The 15,024-nt window shown below is 37.6% G+C and overlaps 1 protein-coding gene across 1 annotated transcript in view; it reads left to right on the forward strand.

Moving 5' to 3' along the window:
• The window catches only part of ROBO1 (roundabout guidance receptor 1), a gene marked incomplete at both ends in the record, with an annotated part of 493,955 nt that overhangs the window by 427,675 nt on the left and 51,256 nt on the right, over nucleotides 1-15,024 (forward strand). The window contains 6 exons of the mRNA XM_082279020.1: nucleotides 5,299-5,423; nucleotides 7,301-7,472; nucleotides 9,968-10,173; nucleotides 11,552-11,633; nucleotides 11,802-11,970; nucleotides 12,069-12,235. Coding sequence (XP_082135146.1) covers nucleotides 5,299-5,423; nucleotides 7,301-7,472; nucleotides 9,968-10,173; nucleotides 11,552-11,633; nucleotides 11,802-11,970; nucleotides 12,069-12,235 — 921 coding nt within the window. The remainder of the gene's footprint in view (nucleotides 1-5,298; nucleotides 5,424-7,300; nucleotides 7,473-9,967; nucleotides 10,174-11,551; nucleotides 11,634-11,801; nucleotides 11,971-12,068; nucleotides 12,236-15,024) is intronic.

Consider the following 15,024-nt stretch of genomic DNA (forward strand, 5'->3'; position numbering starts at 1 on the left):
GTCACTAGTCTGGAAACCACTTTTCTTTTGGTTTTTGTTCAATGACTGGACACGTCTTCCCTGAAAAGCCTTGCATGTCAAGGAAATTATATGAAAGGCAAAAAATACTATTCCTTTGGTAGTTGTGGTTTCACATGCTGACTTCCTGTCTTTACAAACAGGTTATTCCACCTAATTGCCATGTGAAAAGCCATGATTAACACAGGGAAAATTAATTTACTTTGTAATTGAAAGTGGTGTCAAATAAAATATGCTATAATAGAGGAAAAGCTATTCGTTTCTCAGTTTTAGTAACCTTAGATATCAATAGCCTGCAAGTCAAACTAAGAATGTGGTCTTTGTTGTAGATGTTGCTATTATTGTTGTTCTTTTAAACCGCATGATATCCCTCTGACAGAATTGTTTAAATTTTTCTATGAAACTTCACCCTTTCCACAGATTTGCAACCAATGTGATTCCCTGTTTCTACAGGGATTTACTTTCATGTATCAGTATCCCCTCTGTTTTCACAGGTGGGCAAAAAAACATATTTGCTTGACAGGGTTATTTTTGGCCTATAGTAAGAAATGTCTAATAAAAAGAAAAGGGGAAATTCAGCACTTCAAAGTTAATTTAATTTGTAGAAATATAATTGAGCACCCAAGAAAGGTTTCTCTCTGTTAGGCCTTTTCCAGTGAGTTTTCAGTAGAGTACTTGAGCAGCTCTGCATTGCTACTGAGGAGGCTGAACTTTTCTTGGCACTACTCAACTAATGGAAACCAGATAATTCAGAGTTGTTTCCTCTGTGGAAGAATTGCATTCCATTAAGTCTCTTATCAGGCTGTTTCATGTACAATGACTTGTGTTTTATGGAGAATCATCTCTAATTCCAGAGCACATCAGATTGTAATTGCAAGTTTAGCAAAGAGCTTTTCAGTTAAAAAGTAATGATTACTGGGAAATAGAGTTACACAAGAACAAGAGCACCTGGGAGCTGAACCTTGGGAAGAGCAGATTTCTCTCAGGAATTCGTGTGTAGTATTTCTTGGCCATTCCTCTTAGGAATTGCAGACTTGCAGCTAATCTAAGCAGAGTAATGCATGCTGATTTTCTTTTTGAGTAATACCACTTAAGGCTAGTGCACATCCAGAACAATTCTGTAAAACTCAAATCTTTAGAAAATGGTAATTTCATCTTCCTCTATTTGGGATTATTTCCCTAAAAAAAAGTCTCTTATGATATAAAACTCAAATCTATTTGATCTGGGTTTGGCATATGCAGTTGCAGCTTCTTGTGTCCAGCATGTTCCAAATTCCAATATTATATCTGATTCTCTTTCTGCTTCATTTTCATAATACAGTTGGAGCCCTCTGTATTTATCAGAGCAGGAGGCCAGGATTCCTCATGCCTGATGAATGTTGGCAAAGTGGATGTTACTGATTTTCTGTATGTGTTTATCAGGGGATGGTGATTTGAGGGTGCTTAGCTACTCAATGTGAAAGTGTGCCCTTGCTGAACAAGAGTGGGTTTACTCTCAGCATAAAGTGATAAGACCAAAGTGAAGCATGCTTTTAAAAACTATGTATTTTTTGACCTTTACTGCAACTATCACCAATTAACCTTATTTTATTTACTTTTTTTTTTTTTTTTTTTTGGTTGGTGTATGTTTTCAAAATGCATTGCTTCTTGCTTTTGATTTTCTATCTGTTCTTTCTGTCACTAAGATGAAGTTGGAATACTTTCTAACAGGCCTTTCTTTTATAAGCAAAGTTACCTTACCAGGATCTGAGCCATTGCAAAGTTTATGAAAATTTTGAACTATGGTTGAAGAAAAATTTAACATTTTATAATTTACCAGTGACGATTTCCATTGAAAAATCTAGTATTTTGCAGTAAATGTTTGGTTTTGAATATTTTAATGAAATTCATGTTTTGGGGACAAAGAAAAGGGTTAAGAATCTTTTCAAACTAGTTTTAATTGTGGTTTACTTTGCATTTACAATTTAATAGTGAGCCTCATGACCGTGACACAGCAATCCTATACTAAAGAGATTCATGTGTGGCCTAAATGCCTTAGCATATTATTAATTTTTTAATAAACTTTCTTTTTTAATAGATATTAACCTCAGAAAAATATATTCCATTTGTAAATGTTTGGATGCTTAAGAAAGGCTGTAAATGTTACTGTTCCATTTCAGCAATGTTGCAGATAGATATTTACTGGAGATTTTAAGTTAATTTTACCATAGAAAGATCTTGGTGCAGAGAAATAATGATAATGTGGAAAAAAGGATACTCAAGGTACACATCAGTTTATTAGAAAGGCTTGGAGTAGAACCGGGACTGACTGACGAGTACTTCAGTCCCCCATTTTCCTCTACCACCTACTTTCAGTATTTGATAGAGACTGCTGCTTAAAAATCAAATCGAAAATATGTTGTTCAACATTTTAAACCTATTTTTCATATATCAGAATATATGTTTGTTTTCTAAGGTCCTTACCAAGGATCCATTTTTTTTATTTTATTTTTTTTTAAATTTTGCTTTATTCTTTGCTTTGTTTCATGTCTGTTCAATTTTATTTATTCCATGTTTTCTTTTTGTTTTGTTTTTGTTTTTAGTTGTGTCTGGTAAGTTGAAATTTTATTGGCCATCTTCTAGTCATCGTATCACTGTGACGGGAACTTCTCCTCCCCTTCCCATCCATCCCCCTCCATGTCCTCCAACCAGTCAGCTCCCATCCTTTACTTGTTATTGGCAAGACACATCGAACAGAATAAATTCTGCATGAAGTATGGGTAACTTAATGGCAAAGAGAAAGGTAATGGGTTGCAAACTTTCTGTCTGTTTTTATATGATGTAACGAGTCAAATCCTAATGCCTCCTCTCTTCAGTGACTGCACGGGTTGAGCTTCAGAGTGTGCTAAAAAAGTCGCATTTGGTTAAAAGTTTTCTGGGATAAAAGTTGTTCTTTTCTTATAGAGATTAATTTCTTGGCATCTTTTAAAGTCTCATCATTGCATACCACATGTATGTGACCCAAGGTGTGAAATCAGACTGATATTAAAAACAAAAGGCAATGAAAAAGCTTCCAGTACAGTTAACATAGAATGGAATTTAATAATAGTTTCACTTAACCCTGTTTAATTCTTCTAACATTGAAGCTAGTAAGATTTTTATTATTTACCTTAATGGCAATAGATTTAGAATAATACACATATGGGCAATATGCATATATATTTAGAGTAGTATCCATACAAAATATGTATTTAAAATAATACCTAGAGAAAGATGTACCTACTTACATTTCATAAATTCTACCATGGCTGCCTATGAGACTAAATTCCCCCTTCTTTTTTGTGTTAAGTAGTCCCTGAATGGTCATCTTGAGGTACTGTAACCACAACCATTCAACTATTTCTCCAGTGGTCAGAACCATTTCAATCTCTTTATAGTTGCACCTGTCCTGAAGTTCAATGAAATCTGAAACCTCATCAATCCTCTGCACTAGCACAGGATTTAGAAACCCTCAGTTCCATATTGTGTGGCATTGTGTCACAGACTAGTGCAGAACCAGCCAAGCCCTAAATTTAACTATATGCTAAATTTATTCTTGTTATTAGAATCTAGCAGCATAACAAAGGTGCTTCACCCTCATCTCCATTTCCCCCCTCATGCCTCACAACCCTGTGGCAAACCCCCAGCCAGTTCTCCCTCCCTTCCAAATGAAACGTGCTGTCATGTCAAAGCCTTCCCACATCTTCTTCCAAGGTACTGGTTGAATGTCTCGGAGCTAAATGTTTTGAAGTCTGCTAATTACAGTAGGTCAATCTTGGCTTCACTTGGCAAACATGCATAGTTTCTTATCTAAGGAAATGCTAGGAAAGGTAGCATTTGCATCCAAATGTAGACAGCAGTTTTATGCTTCAAAAATTCCTCTCAAAGCAGGAGTGTCGTAGGAAGAATATATTCTGATATGAACTCACCAGGAAGCAGAAACAAGACATGGGGAACAGATAACTGCAAAAATTGGCCCACAGAAACACTGAAAGAGATTTTTTTTTTTTTAAAGACTTAAGTGTTATTGAATCTATTCTAGATAAGGCTACTACTGCTGGGTGTTTATAAAACACATCTTTGCATTACATATGTTATGCTGTTTTTAAGGGAAAATCTTGTGGAAACATCATTGTTCGCAAGGGAAAAAAAAGGAATTAAACAAAAATTGCTTGATTTCTTAAAGTCAGGTACGAAACATCCCCTTTATTCTCAATCCAGAGAAGAGGGAGAGCATAATTAGTTTCAGACAGATGATCAGAAGGAATTGGAAATTAATAAATAAATGGGCTTTCATTTAATGCACATTTTTTCAAGAAGCAGGAGTTAACAGCCTATAGAACACGCTAGATTTTTTCCTCTGCTAGCATCACCAAGCTATCTAATATCATCTATGCTGATTTTTTTTTTTCATGTGACTGACATGATTTTTTGACATTCTCTTTACTACTGGATGAAGGGGTTGTTGAAGTCAGTATAAATCAAACAATGCTGGCAGTATTTATAATGTTAGGCTGAGCAGATGTTTCAAATTTGCCTTCATTTGCATATATATTTTGTTTGAACATGCTCTTGCCTATGTAAATGAGGAAGACATTTAGCTCTGCTGTTCCTTTAAATTCAGTCCTTCTCAGTGTGTTTGAACTGGAGATTTTTAAGTGGTTATAATTTGAATAGTATTTCTTAGGCTTTTGACTTCAAGTTTTTTTGAGACTACGACTACATCAAAAGTCTGTTATATAAGCACTTAAGGGCTTTTTCTCTCCTCAACTTTCCTAAGCCAGAGATGATGAGTTTTGTGTGTGTAAGCCTGAATTCATAGTTACTCAGCAGTGTGTCTTGCAGCCCTTAACAAAGTATGGCCCCTGGGCCAGTTGTCTCTCAAAGATTTCTCCATTCTGGCTTGCAGCGCTATTCCTCCTTTAAGAACCAAATTGTAACAGATTTGTTTGTATTGGTGACTGTTGCTCTGCAAGTTGTCTCATCAAGCTGGTGGGACTTATTGCCGTGTACCCTGGGTCAGCTCTAAAAGCACATGTTGCACAGTCAGAGTTTTAACTGGGAGGTCCAGACACAGAAAAGATGATCTGACTGGTGCTGAAGCTGTGGCTGTTAGAGACTGGTGGTGTCTTTGTGCTGCCTCTCCTTATTAAAGAGACTTCACTGTTCTGGTTTATACCATTTGAAGTCAGGAGAAAAATTGTTCTTTCAAATCAGCTGATGGCAGTGTGATTTATTTCTTTTTTGGTGTTTTCCTTTCAGAGCCTCCACAGTTTGTTGTAAAGCCTCGAGACCAGGTAGCTGCACTGGGGAGAACGGTGACTTTCCAGTGTGAAGCAACTGGAAACCCTCAGCCAGCCATCTTCTGGCGGAGAGAAGGGAGTCAGGTAAAAAAGCCCTTCTGTCCTCCTTCCTGGCAGTTTCTTGAGGAGATTATTTCACATGAGAGAAGAGTATTTTAATTATTGTTTTAAAGATGTGGAAAACAAGCTTAGAGCTTGGAGATGCTGGATACTTATTCTTTACTTCTAAGTCACATGCATGCTAAGTGATGTCAGCCTTAGTGGAAAGGTTATCTGTGTTTTGCTGTCTCCCATTTTCTCCATGAATGCAAAAATAAATCTGTGAATCAACTGGAAACATTCCATGTTTCACTACTCCGATAATGTCTTTCACCTAAAAGGGAGAACTTCTAAGAAATGGAGAGATGATTTATGCTGAAATTGGTTGAACCCCCAAACACTGCCAGATTTTCAGAAAGTTTGGCTTTGGGTTTATGGTGCAGCTGTTAGTTTGCCACATGTTTTTGAGTTTCTGGCAAACTAAACCATTTGCTGCATTGATCTCCATCACTGCATGGGTAGGACTCTAGTTCTGGGCTGAGGAGAACTACTTTCCCACTCCATCAGTTGACTGACAGACCATACCTGAATAGGTCACTTTTCCTCCCAGGTTCCTTATTTGAATGGGAGGGAAAATTATTTTCATCTTCTTTGTAAAGGATCTTGAAAGCCAGTGGGTGAAACACAATACAGCACAGAAAGAGAATTGCAGTTTTCTTTCAGAGTCATCTTTTGAAGGAGGGATGTGACACAAAGTATTCTTTATTGGAAGGAAAGAAGGAATATGGGATTCTGGTTCTCCTGTGAATGAAGGAATGAATGGTGCAAGGGTATATGACAGGGTTCTTTGTGTTACGAAACAATAGGGCAGAGAAATTGAGAACACTTGGAAATGGGCTTCTTTACTCCATTTGCAACATTTCTGTCTGAATACCTAAGTACAACTAGACTGCTAACTAAATTTAGATGGTAATCTTCAGTGGTGTATTTATAGCAGTATATTATGCTTCTATTCCATTTATTTATTTATTTATTTAGCCATATGTTGTCTAGTACATCTTTGTTCGGTTTTGGGTTTTTTTTCTCATTTTTGGCTCTGCTGAGTGGTGACCACTTGTGATGATTGAGAGAAATGAAAGAGGAGGTCAATGAATAGGGTTTGCTGATATGGAGAATATTGTGTCCAATTCTTTTGGACAGTGTTTGAAAATGCAAAATTTAGTTAGCCAAGAAAAAGAGATAAATATAACCTCTGTGATCCTGAAGTATTCTCGTTCACAAGTTGTTCAGCCAGAGGTAGGAATTCAACCCTCAACTGATTTTTGGTAAATACTACGTACTTTATACACAAACTATCTAAATAGGCATAGGATTTAATTCTGTGTTATAAGACTTCTCATAAAACACAAGCACTCTGTTCAGAGAGACCTACAGAACATCTCTTTTTTAAAAACTGCTCCATTGGTAGGAAGGCAAATGTTAAAATACAGATAAATAAACCACCATCTGCATTTAAATGAAAGAAAACGAATGCCTTGGAGCAAGTTCTAAAAAAGAACATTAAAGCAAATGACTGAGGTTCACCACAGTTGCTTGCACCATTGCGGTATCTGTACATTTCACATCTTCACTAGACTCTGTTATACTTTGTGCAAAGTCCAGTATTGATCCTGGAGAGTGTTATTGCAATCCAAGAAGTTTTACACAATTCTATGTGCATATCTGCACCTATTTTATCATAAAAAAAATCCTACAGCAGCTATTCCCATTGTGGTATAGACATGCTTAAGACATGAAGAGCAGAATGTTTTCTGTATAATGTGAAAAGATTCATTTGTTTAGTTATATTAAAGTTATGCTTATTGATGTTTGAACTTATTTAACTTGTTTTTTCCCCTCTTTCTTTCCTGTACATCTTTTAGAATCTGCTTTTCTCATACCAGCCCCCTCAGTCATCCAGCCGATTTTCAGTTTCCCAGACAGGAGACCTCACCATCACCAATGTCCAGAGATCTGATGTTGGGTACTACATCTGCCAGACTTTAAATGTTGCAGGAAGTATCATAACAAAAGCCTACTTGGAAGTTACAGATGGTAATCATAGATTCATTTTATCATTTCCAAGTTTTTTATTTTTATTTGAAGACAGCAGTGCGGTTATGTGACACTACTTTGAAATCTGTTTTGCATAAATGTGGATTTCATGTTTCTTTGAACATAAAAATCCTGTTTTGGCCACCTCTGTCAGGGGTTTAAAATTCTGGATAATGTGTAACGCTATATTTCCGTTTTATATTGGTAAGTATATTCAGTTTATGGATTTTGGTCGGATCTGTTAATTTTTATCTGACTCCTTTTTAGCTTCCCCCACTGGATTTAATTTACTTTCAGATTGCTTACTGCCTGGTTCTTTATCCCTTTTATTGTGTGGCCATTTGCATAGCATTTCCATTTACCTGGTTTTTTCCTTGTTTCTTAATATTATGTTTTAGCAAGGAAAAAATATCAACCTGTATGGAGATCAGCAGAAAAACATAGAAATTGTACATCCTTTTTAAGGAGTGGTTGGGAAAAAATATAAGATGAAAAAGCTACAGGGAGCATGTCTACAAGTAATATGTGCTGATGTGAGGCCAGTTTGCCAATTATCAGAAATACTTCTTATTTTTAACAGCAGAGTATATACACAGGGAAAATACTAATCTTAGCATTTACAGAGAAGGAGGGTAAGAGCAGAGAATTTGAGCAGAGGGAAGCTGTTGTCTGAGAAGAGTTTCCATAAAATAGCCCTTCGCCCTATAGAAAACAAAACTAGTAAAATACTAGAAACATGCAGTGAGCCTGTAGGATTAAATTGTTTATTTATCTCCCCCTCCCCCTGGATTGAGATTAGAGGAATAGGACTACATCCCTTCTGCTTCCTCACAAGTTGTAAGCCACATTTCCTAATCCTCTTCTTTCCATTTTTTCAATGGGGAGAAGGCCATGGGAAGGTGAGAAATAAATTTAAAATACAAAATTAAGGAAGTTAAAATGGTTTTCTGCTAATGACTTATGCCATCTGAACTTGGAAATAATCAATTTAAATGCATTTTTTTTACTATATGCTCTGGATTGATCTGGTGAGTAGTTGTTTTTTATAATGTCTTGGGACAGTTTCTGGTACCTCTATAAAAGTGAAGGCAGAATATGCTGAATATTCCTAAAGGTATTAGAATACCTTGATTAATGTTTTTCCTAAAGGTAGGAGGAGTTGCCGTCAGCTTCAGTGGCACTAAAACTAGCCATGAATTTCAGTGTCATTAGATTTCTTCTATAAAGTACAGATCAATCAACTCCTTACCTTTGCCAGCTGCAAAGCTCTTGACAAACTTGTCAAAGTCAAGTACAAATTATAAGTGGGCTTATTTTGACTGTCTCTACAGAGAAAAGTCGTAATGGCCTCAAAGTGTGTACCAACAGGCTGGGACAAGAACTAATGGATAAATAAAGCAGTTGAAAACAGAGTGTTGTTTGAACATGCAAATGAAATTATGGGAGTTGGAATTTAGCCAAAAAAAGCAGTGCTAACATCCTGTCTGTTGTTATGAAAAGTAATTGAGAAATATCTGATGTTCACAAGTTATCAGAACTTCAGGTTTATATTTCAGCCACCAAACCAGTTTTTAAGTTACGTGAGCCCCATGCCACTGCTGAGCAGATTTATGACATTTAAAATTATGGCTATTTTCAGATCATCAATCCATGTCATCTTGGATGGTACAGGTAGAGCAGATCCCCAAAACACAAGATAACTTTTACCTCTTTTTTTTGGATAATGGAAGACAGTCATTCTTTTTTCTGTGAATGCTGAGACCGGTTTATATTTTTCTGTGCAGTAGAATTAAATAGCCTATCAATAGCATTTAATTTCCATTGTGTGAAAGATGCATTATAATTGACATTGACACACTGTGGGATTTTCTTTGTGGCTTTGGAGTCATCATAAAAGTCAGAAACTACTGGAAAAATCTTATGTAGATGAGATTTTTCCAATATGGTTCTATCCATTTGCGTTTGCTTTAACCTACTGCTTGGCATCTCACGATTAAGGAACAGCACCAAGATGAGTTGGTGCCACATAAAAAATGGTTATTTAAGCAGTAGGTATTTGTCAGGTTTTCCCCTGATTGCCTACCTCCTTTTTCTCTGTCTTTAAATGCTGGAAGTATGAGCTGTGTTATACAGGCCTGCCAGTGGTAAAAGGCGGAAAAGGTGAAATCTGTGCCTTGCCAAAGAATCTGGGAAGTCCTTTCTTTTCCCATTATCACTTCATAAAGACATTGGGCTTGGAGAATGCCTGGAGGATACCAGTGTATAATATGCAATACTTCTCTGTTCTGAAAATACCGTGTTGTGTATCATCTTAAACTTCCGTAGCTGCGCATCATTATAATGCACCCTGCCCTGAATAATGCATGCCTCCCACTTTAATTACTTGTTTAATCATTTTTAGTTTGTTTCAAAGCCTCGAGCAACTGCTGTTGCTTAGATGATTAGAAAATTGCTTCCAGTTTCAGAAATGTCTTTCCTGTTGTTCCTCCTGGCAGTGATTGCAGACCGGCCTCCCCCTGTCATTCGGCAGGGTCCTGTGAATCAGACTGTAGCTGTAGATGGTACTTTAGTACTGAACTGTGTGGCCACAGGCACTTTAATGCCCACTATCCTCTGGAAGAAGGATGGGATCCTCATTTCCACCCAAGACTCTCGCATCAAGCAGCTGGAGACAGGAGCACTGCAGATCCGATATGCCAAGGTAGCCTGAACTGGCAAATGGGTTTTCTGGTTGGTTGTTTCAGTTTGTGCCTTCACCTCCAGGCATTTCTGGTGTAGTAAACCCTACATTTAGAATTAATGAAATGTTACATAAATGTACTAAAATATTTGATACTTCATGTTTTCAGATAGTATATTCTTTATGCGTAACACCTGCCTAGGGCACATTATTTCTGATTTCATAAGGAAAAATGCTCTTTAGAGGTATTAATTAAGGGAATTACTTGGTACTTAAAACATGAAGGGGAATATTTCAGTAAGACAAATCATTACATTATTTGGGCTTTAGCACTAATAGATTAAAATGATGTAGTTAATTCAAATGTTGTTAAAGAAAACCTTTGTTTAGCATATGCAGTAATAGAGCCCTGTGCACAGCTTTTTCAGAGGAGTTTTCAGTGTTTAAACATGCTCACTAATCAGTGTAACAAAGCTTAAAATGGTTAACCACCTGTCAAATACCTGGCTTCCTCAGGGAGTTATAGTACCTGGCCAGTATTGCTGCTAGTCATGCATTGCACAGCCTAAAATGTTCTAAAATGTGAAGTTGTAGCATCCTTGCTGTTCTCTGCTATCTTATCTGTGGTTTTAAATGTAGTAAGTTTGTTTTAAATTAGGCTGAATACATCACTTTACCACATTCCCTTGAGTTGTCCTGCTGCCAATTACAAGTTAGACTGGCTTAGAACCTCTGATTTTTGATCACTTCCATTCAGTTTGTCTGCTGAGGCTGGGACCTGAGGAGGATAGCATTTCTTTTTTGGGAGCAAAAAAAAGAAACTCTTTTGAAATGTGATTAAGTCACATATGGACAAATAATCAAACATTCAGAACTGGATGAGGACAGCATATGGAGATTCTTTTTCGGGTCTGCTGCAGAGTGAAATTTATACTAACACAGGGAGCCCCATATGTACCCTGTGCAATATTTAAGCTTTGCTTTAAGGATGACATGTTCTCCAGTGCTCCAGTCCCGATAAATCCCCTGGAATTATTTATGTAGAAGGTTGACAGTTGCATGGGGTCTTGTCATCTGAGTTCCTTCTCAATTTATTTGTTAGGACCTCTGCAGAGTAAGGAATAAATGCTACAGGAAATGGCCTTCAGTTTGCTCATCACAGATTAGTTAATATTAAATTAGAATCTGCAGCATTTATTTTGTGACTGCTCAGAAATAAATACCCATTTTTGTTTTGTCAAAATCGTAACTTCTAATGGAAGAAGTTTCTGGTGTGAAGTTTTTGCGGGCTAGTACATTTATCCATATTCATGGGGGAACACAAAGAGCCATAATTACTTCTCTAGCACCCTGAGTGCCTGATTGTTGCAAATATTTATTCTTCTCCTCTCCCGTTCAGCTGGGCGACACCGGCCGGTACACCTGCATTGCTTCAACCCCGAGTGGCGAAGCGACATGGAGTGCATACATAGAGGTCCAAGGTAAATCCATTAGGGTTCCTCTCTGTGGAGAAAGTACATGAAGAAAAAACAGCAATTGAAATGCAGAAGTTATCTGACTCTGTCATAAATTGCCAGTGCAGATATGAGCAGCATTTAGCTGACAGCTGCTTCCTGTCCATACTCAGCATTTCTCTCTCCTTTTGTTAGAGTTTGGAGTCCCAGTGCAGCCACCAAGACCCACTGACCCAAACCTGATTCCTAGTGCTCCATCAAAGCCCGAGGTTACAGATGTCAGCAGAAATACAGTAACGTTGTCATGGCAACCTAATTTGAATTCAGGTGCAACACCAACCTCTTACATAATTGAGGCCTTCAGGTATATGAGTCTTGTGTGATCTTGCTGTCTGTATCTTTACGTGTAATGCGTTGCTAAAGAACCACATGCTAACCTGCTGTTGTGTGTTTTATCTCTAGCCATGCATCAGGGAGCAGCTGGCAAACTGTAGCTGAAAATGTGAAAACGGAGAGTTTTGCAGTTAAAGGGCTAAAACCAAATGCAATTTATCTCTTCCTTGTGAGAGCAGCCAATGCGTACGGGCTGAGCGACCCAAGCCAAATATCTGATCCCGTGAAAACTCAAGGTAACTTCTTGATACTGAACATTTTGGGTGTCCACAGCAGCTGTCACAAGTTGACTAAGCAATACCAGATGCAGGAATTCTGGTAGCTTTGGACTGTCTACCTAGCCTGGCTATAATATATACTACATAAAATACAGAGTTTAAACTTGTATTTCTCTATAACACAGACTCTGACAGCATGTCGCATTGCCTAAGGGAACTCTAGTATCTCTTATCCAAAGATAGTTCCAACTTGCAGAATAGCTCTTGCTAGCAACCAAGGTAATCCCTGGTTTTTTTGAGTTCCCACACAAATCCTCAAATTCCATGGAAATGTTATTACTATGTCCAGTGAATCAAATAAGGCTTAAGACTGAGACAGGGGGAGAAACAGCATGTAATCTAAGTTGATTTCTGCTGTATTAGGAAAGAGAAAAGTTGAAAATTTGAAAGAATTTGACATCATGAACCAGTAAAGATGTTTTGGCAGTATGTTAGACGTATTTCCATAGTACAACTGTTGGAAGTAAAACAGGGTAGAAAGCAGTGCTTACACACAGCCAAGTGGGAGAAAAGTCTGGGTAGAAGTGAATGAAGGAGTCATCCACTGACTCCAGCTGTGACTGAAGTCCAGCTATGGGCTGAGTCCAGCTACGTAAAATTAAAGCTATCTTTGTGTTCACTCTAGCCAATAAATGACACTTAGGGTGATATACAGGGAATAATGCATTGCAGCTCTGAAGCCTGCATTTTTCCAGTAGAAAAGCTTAGATTCTTAAGAAGGGGAAAACTAGACACACTCTTTTTCAAAGAAAAGTGATAGAGATTGTATTTTTTTTGTTTGTTTGTTTGTTTTTCTGATCTTCCTACTTACTGGAGAAATTGACCTACTGGCTTATTAAGAGTGTCTGTGTTGTATGTTTGTTTCTTTGTTTGCACAAGTAAGAACATGTTGGTTTTTGAAAGGAAGTTGTCTAAAGGAAACAAAGCGTTTTTCTTTGGTGACTTCTCATGTTTTGTGTAGTTGGTCTGAAAGCAAGTCTGTCTTATCTCCCCTGGGGAGTGACCAGTTTCACATTGCTGTCTTTTGGTATTATGCATTTCTCCTGATGGGTGACAATTTCAGTGGATATGTATAGACAGCAGAGTCACAGCCCCATGGAAAATCAGGATTGCGCAGGTTCCCAAGTCTGCTACCAAGGAAAGATTTAGTAACCTTTTAGTGATTCCTGATTTCTGGGAATAGAACTGCACGAGCCTGTTTCTCATGTAGTGTAGTTTCATTTTTGGAGATGAGAAGAGGTATTGTGTCTGTCCCAAACTAACTGATTACTGAGCTGATTCTGAGAAACAGCAAATGTTCTGTTCACTCAACTGAATGGTTTACAATGACATGGAAAAACTTCACTGTTCTCTGGGCACCTAGTAGAGCTGAAAACCCAGGAGCCACATAATACATCAGTGACAATAACAACTAACACATAAAATTTTCTCCAATCGTAGGAAATGTAATCAAGTGTCAAGTTCTTTAAAGCAGTTCTGCTCCTCTTCCAATACCATTTCATTTTTGTTTAAGTTGTGGTCTATCTAAGCAACAATTTCCCAGTTCGCTTTTGTCTAGAGGGTGGTGTAGTCCTAAATGCATGTTCAGTCCACGAACGAAGATGAATGTAGGTTACTACCTTCAGTACTTTCATCCCTTCAGTACCTTCATCCCTTCAGTACTGCCTTCCTACTGCCTTCATCTTTGCACTTTACAAGCATTAACAACCACATTCTTAGGTAAAATTCCTAGTCCCTGTCTTGGAAGCTTGGAGCTTAAACAAGAGAGCACAAGCATCATTGTATAGCACAGATGTACAGGTGGCTGAGCCTGGGAATAGTTGTTTTTTTTTTTTTTTTTTTGTGGATGACTCATCTTTTTTGACTAGCAAAGCTAGAACTAATTATTCCACTGGCTTTCCTGTTACTGTTCCCTGTTCTGAGCAGGGCGATATTTAGGCAATGCTCCCAAACAGAAGCTTTTATCTTTAATGCTTTCAAACTTTGGGAGGAGGGAAATACTGTGACTATGGACTGTTTGCAGAACATACTGCATGAGGATATAGCAGGGACACTGTAGAGGCTTTTTTTTTGGTTTTGTTTTTACTGATGTTGCTTGCTAAGAATCCAGATTTGTCACTCACTGACTACACATTAACCTCAGCAGAAATCACTACAAGTACTTTTCATGAATTTCCAATCATAGCATTTTAGCCATAGTCAGCATGGTATTTGTTTAAAATGAAGTGATCAAGGAGTGAGATGTGAAGTCAAAACAGAAACTATGTTACTCTGCTTTCCACAGTACATGTTTTAGATGCCCTCTTAGTGATTACCCTGTAAATTTTACACATCTGACAGTCATTCCATTTCGGTTAAATGCTTTCCAAGGGCTCAATATGCAAAAACTATGTGTTTTCATTGTACCATTGCGTGTTTTGAGAGGAATTTGTCCCTTCATGCATATGAATAATCCTTCCAGCTATAGGATAGACCAAACATCAGACGATCCAGACAGCCCTCAGCTGTGCTCTGCCTCCCGTTTACAGAAGCCTCTTGCCATTAGAGAAGCTGCAGCCATATGACTAATTTTTTTTTTCTCTGGTTGTTAACATTATTTTGTAGTAACTCCAAGTAAGTTTGTCATGAATTTATCTAAAGATACAGCTTCTGCTTTTCCTGTTCTGTATAGGTTTCCCGGTCTCTTGGAATGGGCAGTGGGCAACGGAACATTTTCTCTTCCCAGCAGGAAAGAATAAAGAGATGCT

The sequence above is a fragment of the Coloeus monedula genome (assembly GCF_965178545.1).
Source record: "Coloeus monedula genome assembly, chromosome: 3".
Lineage (NCBI taxonomy): Eukaryota > Metazoa > Chordata > Aves > Passeriformes > Corvidae > Coloeus > Coloeus monedula.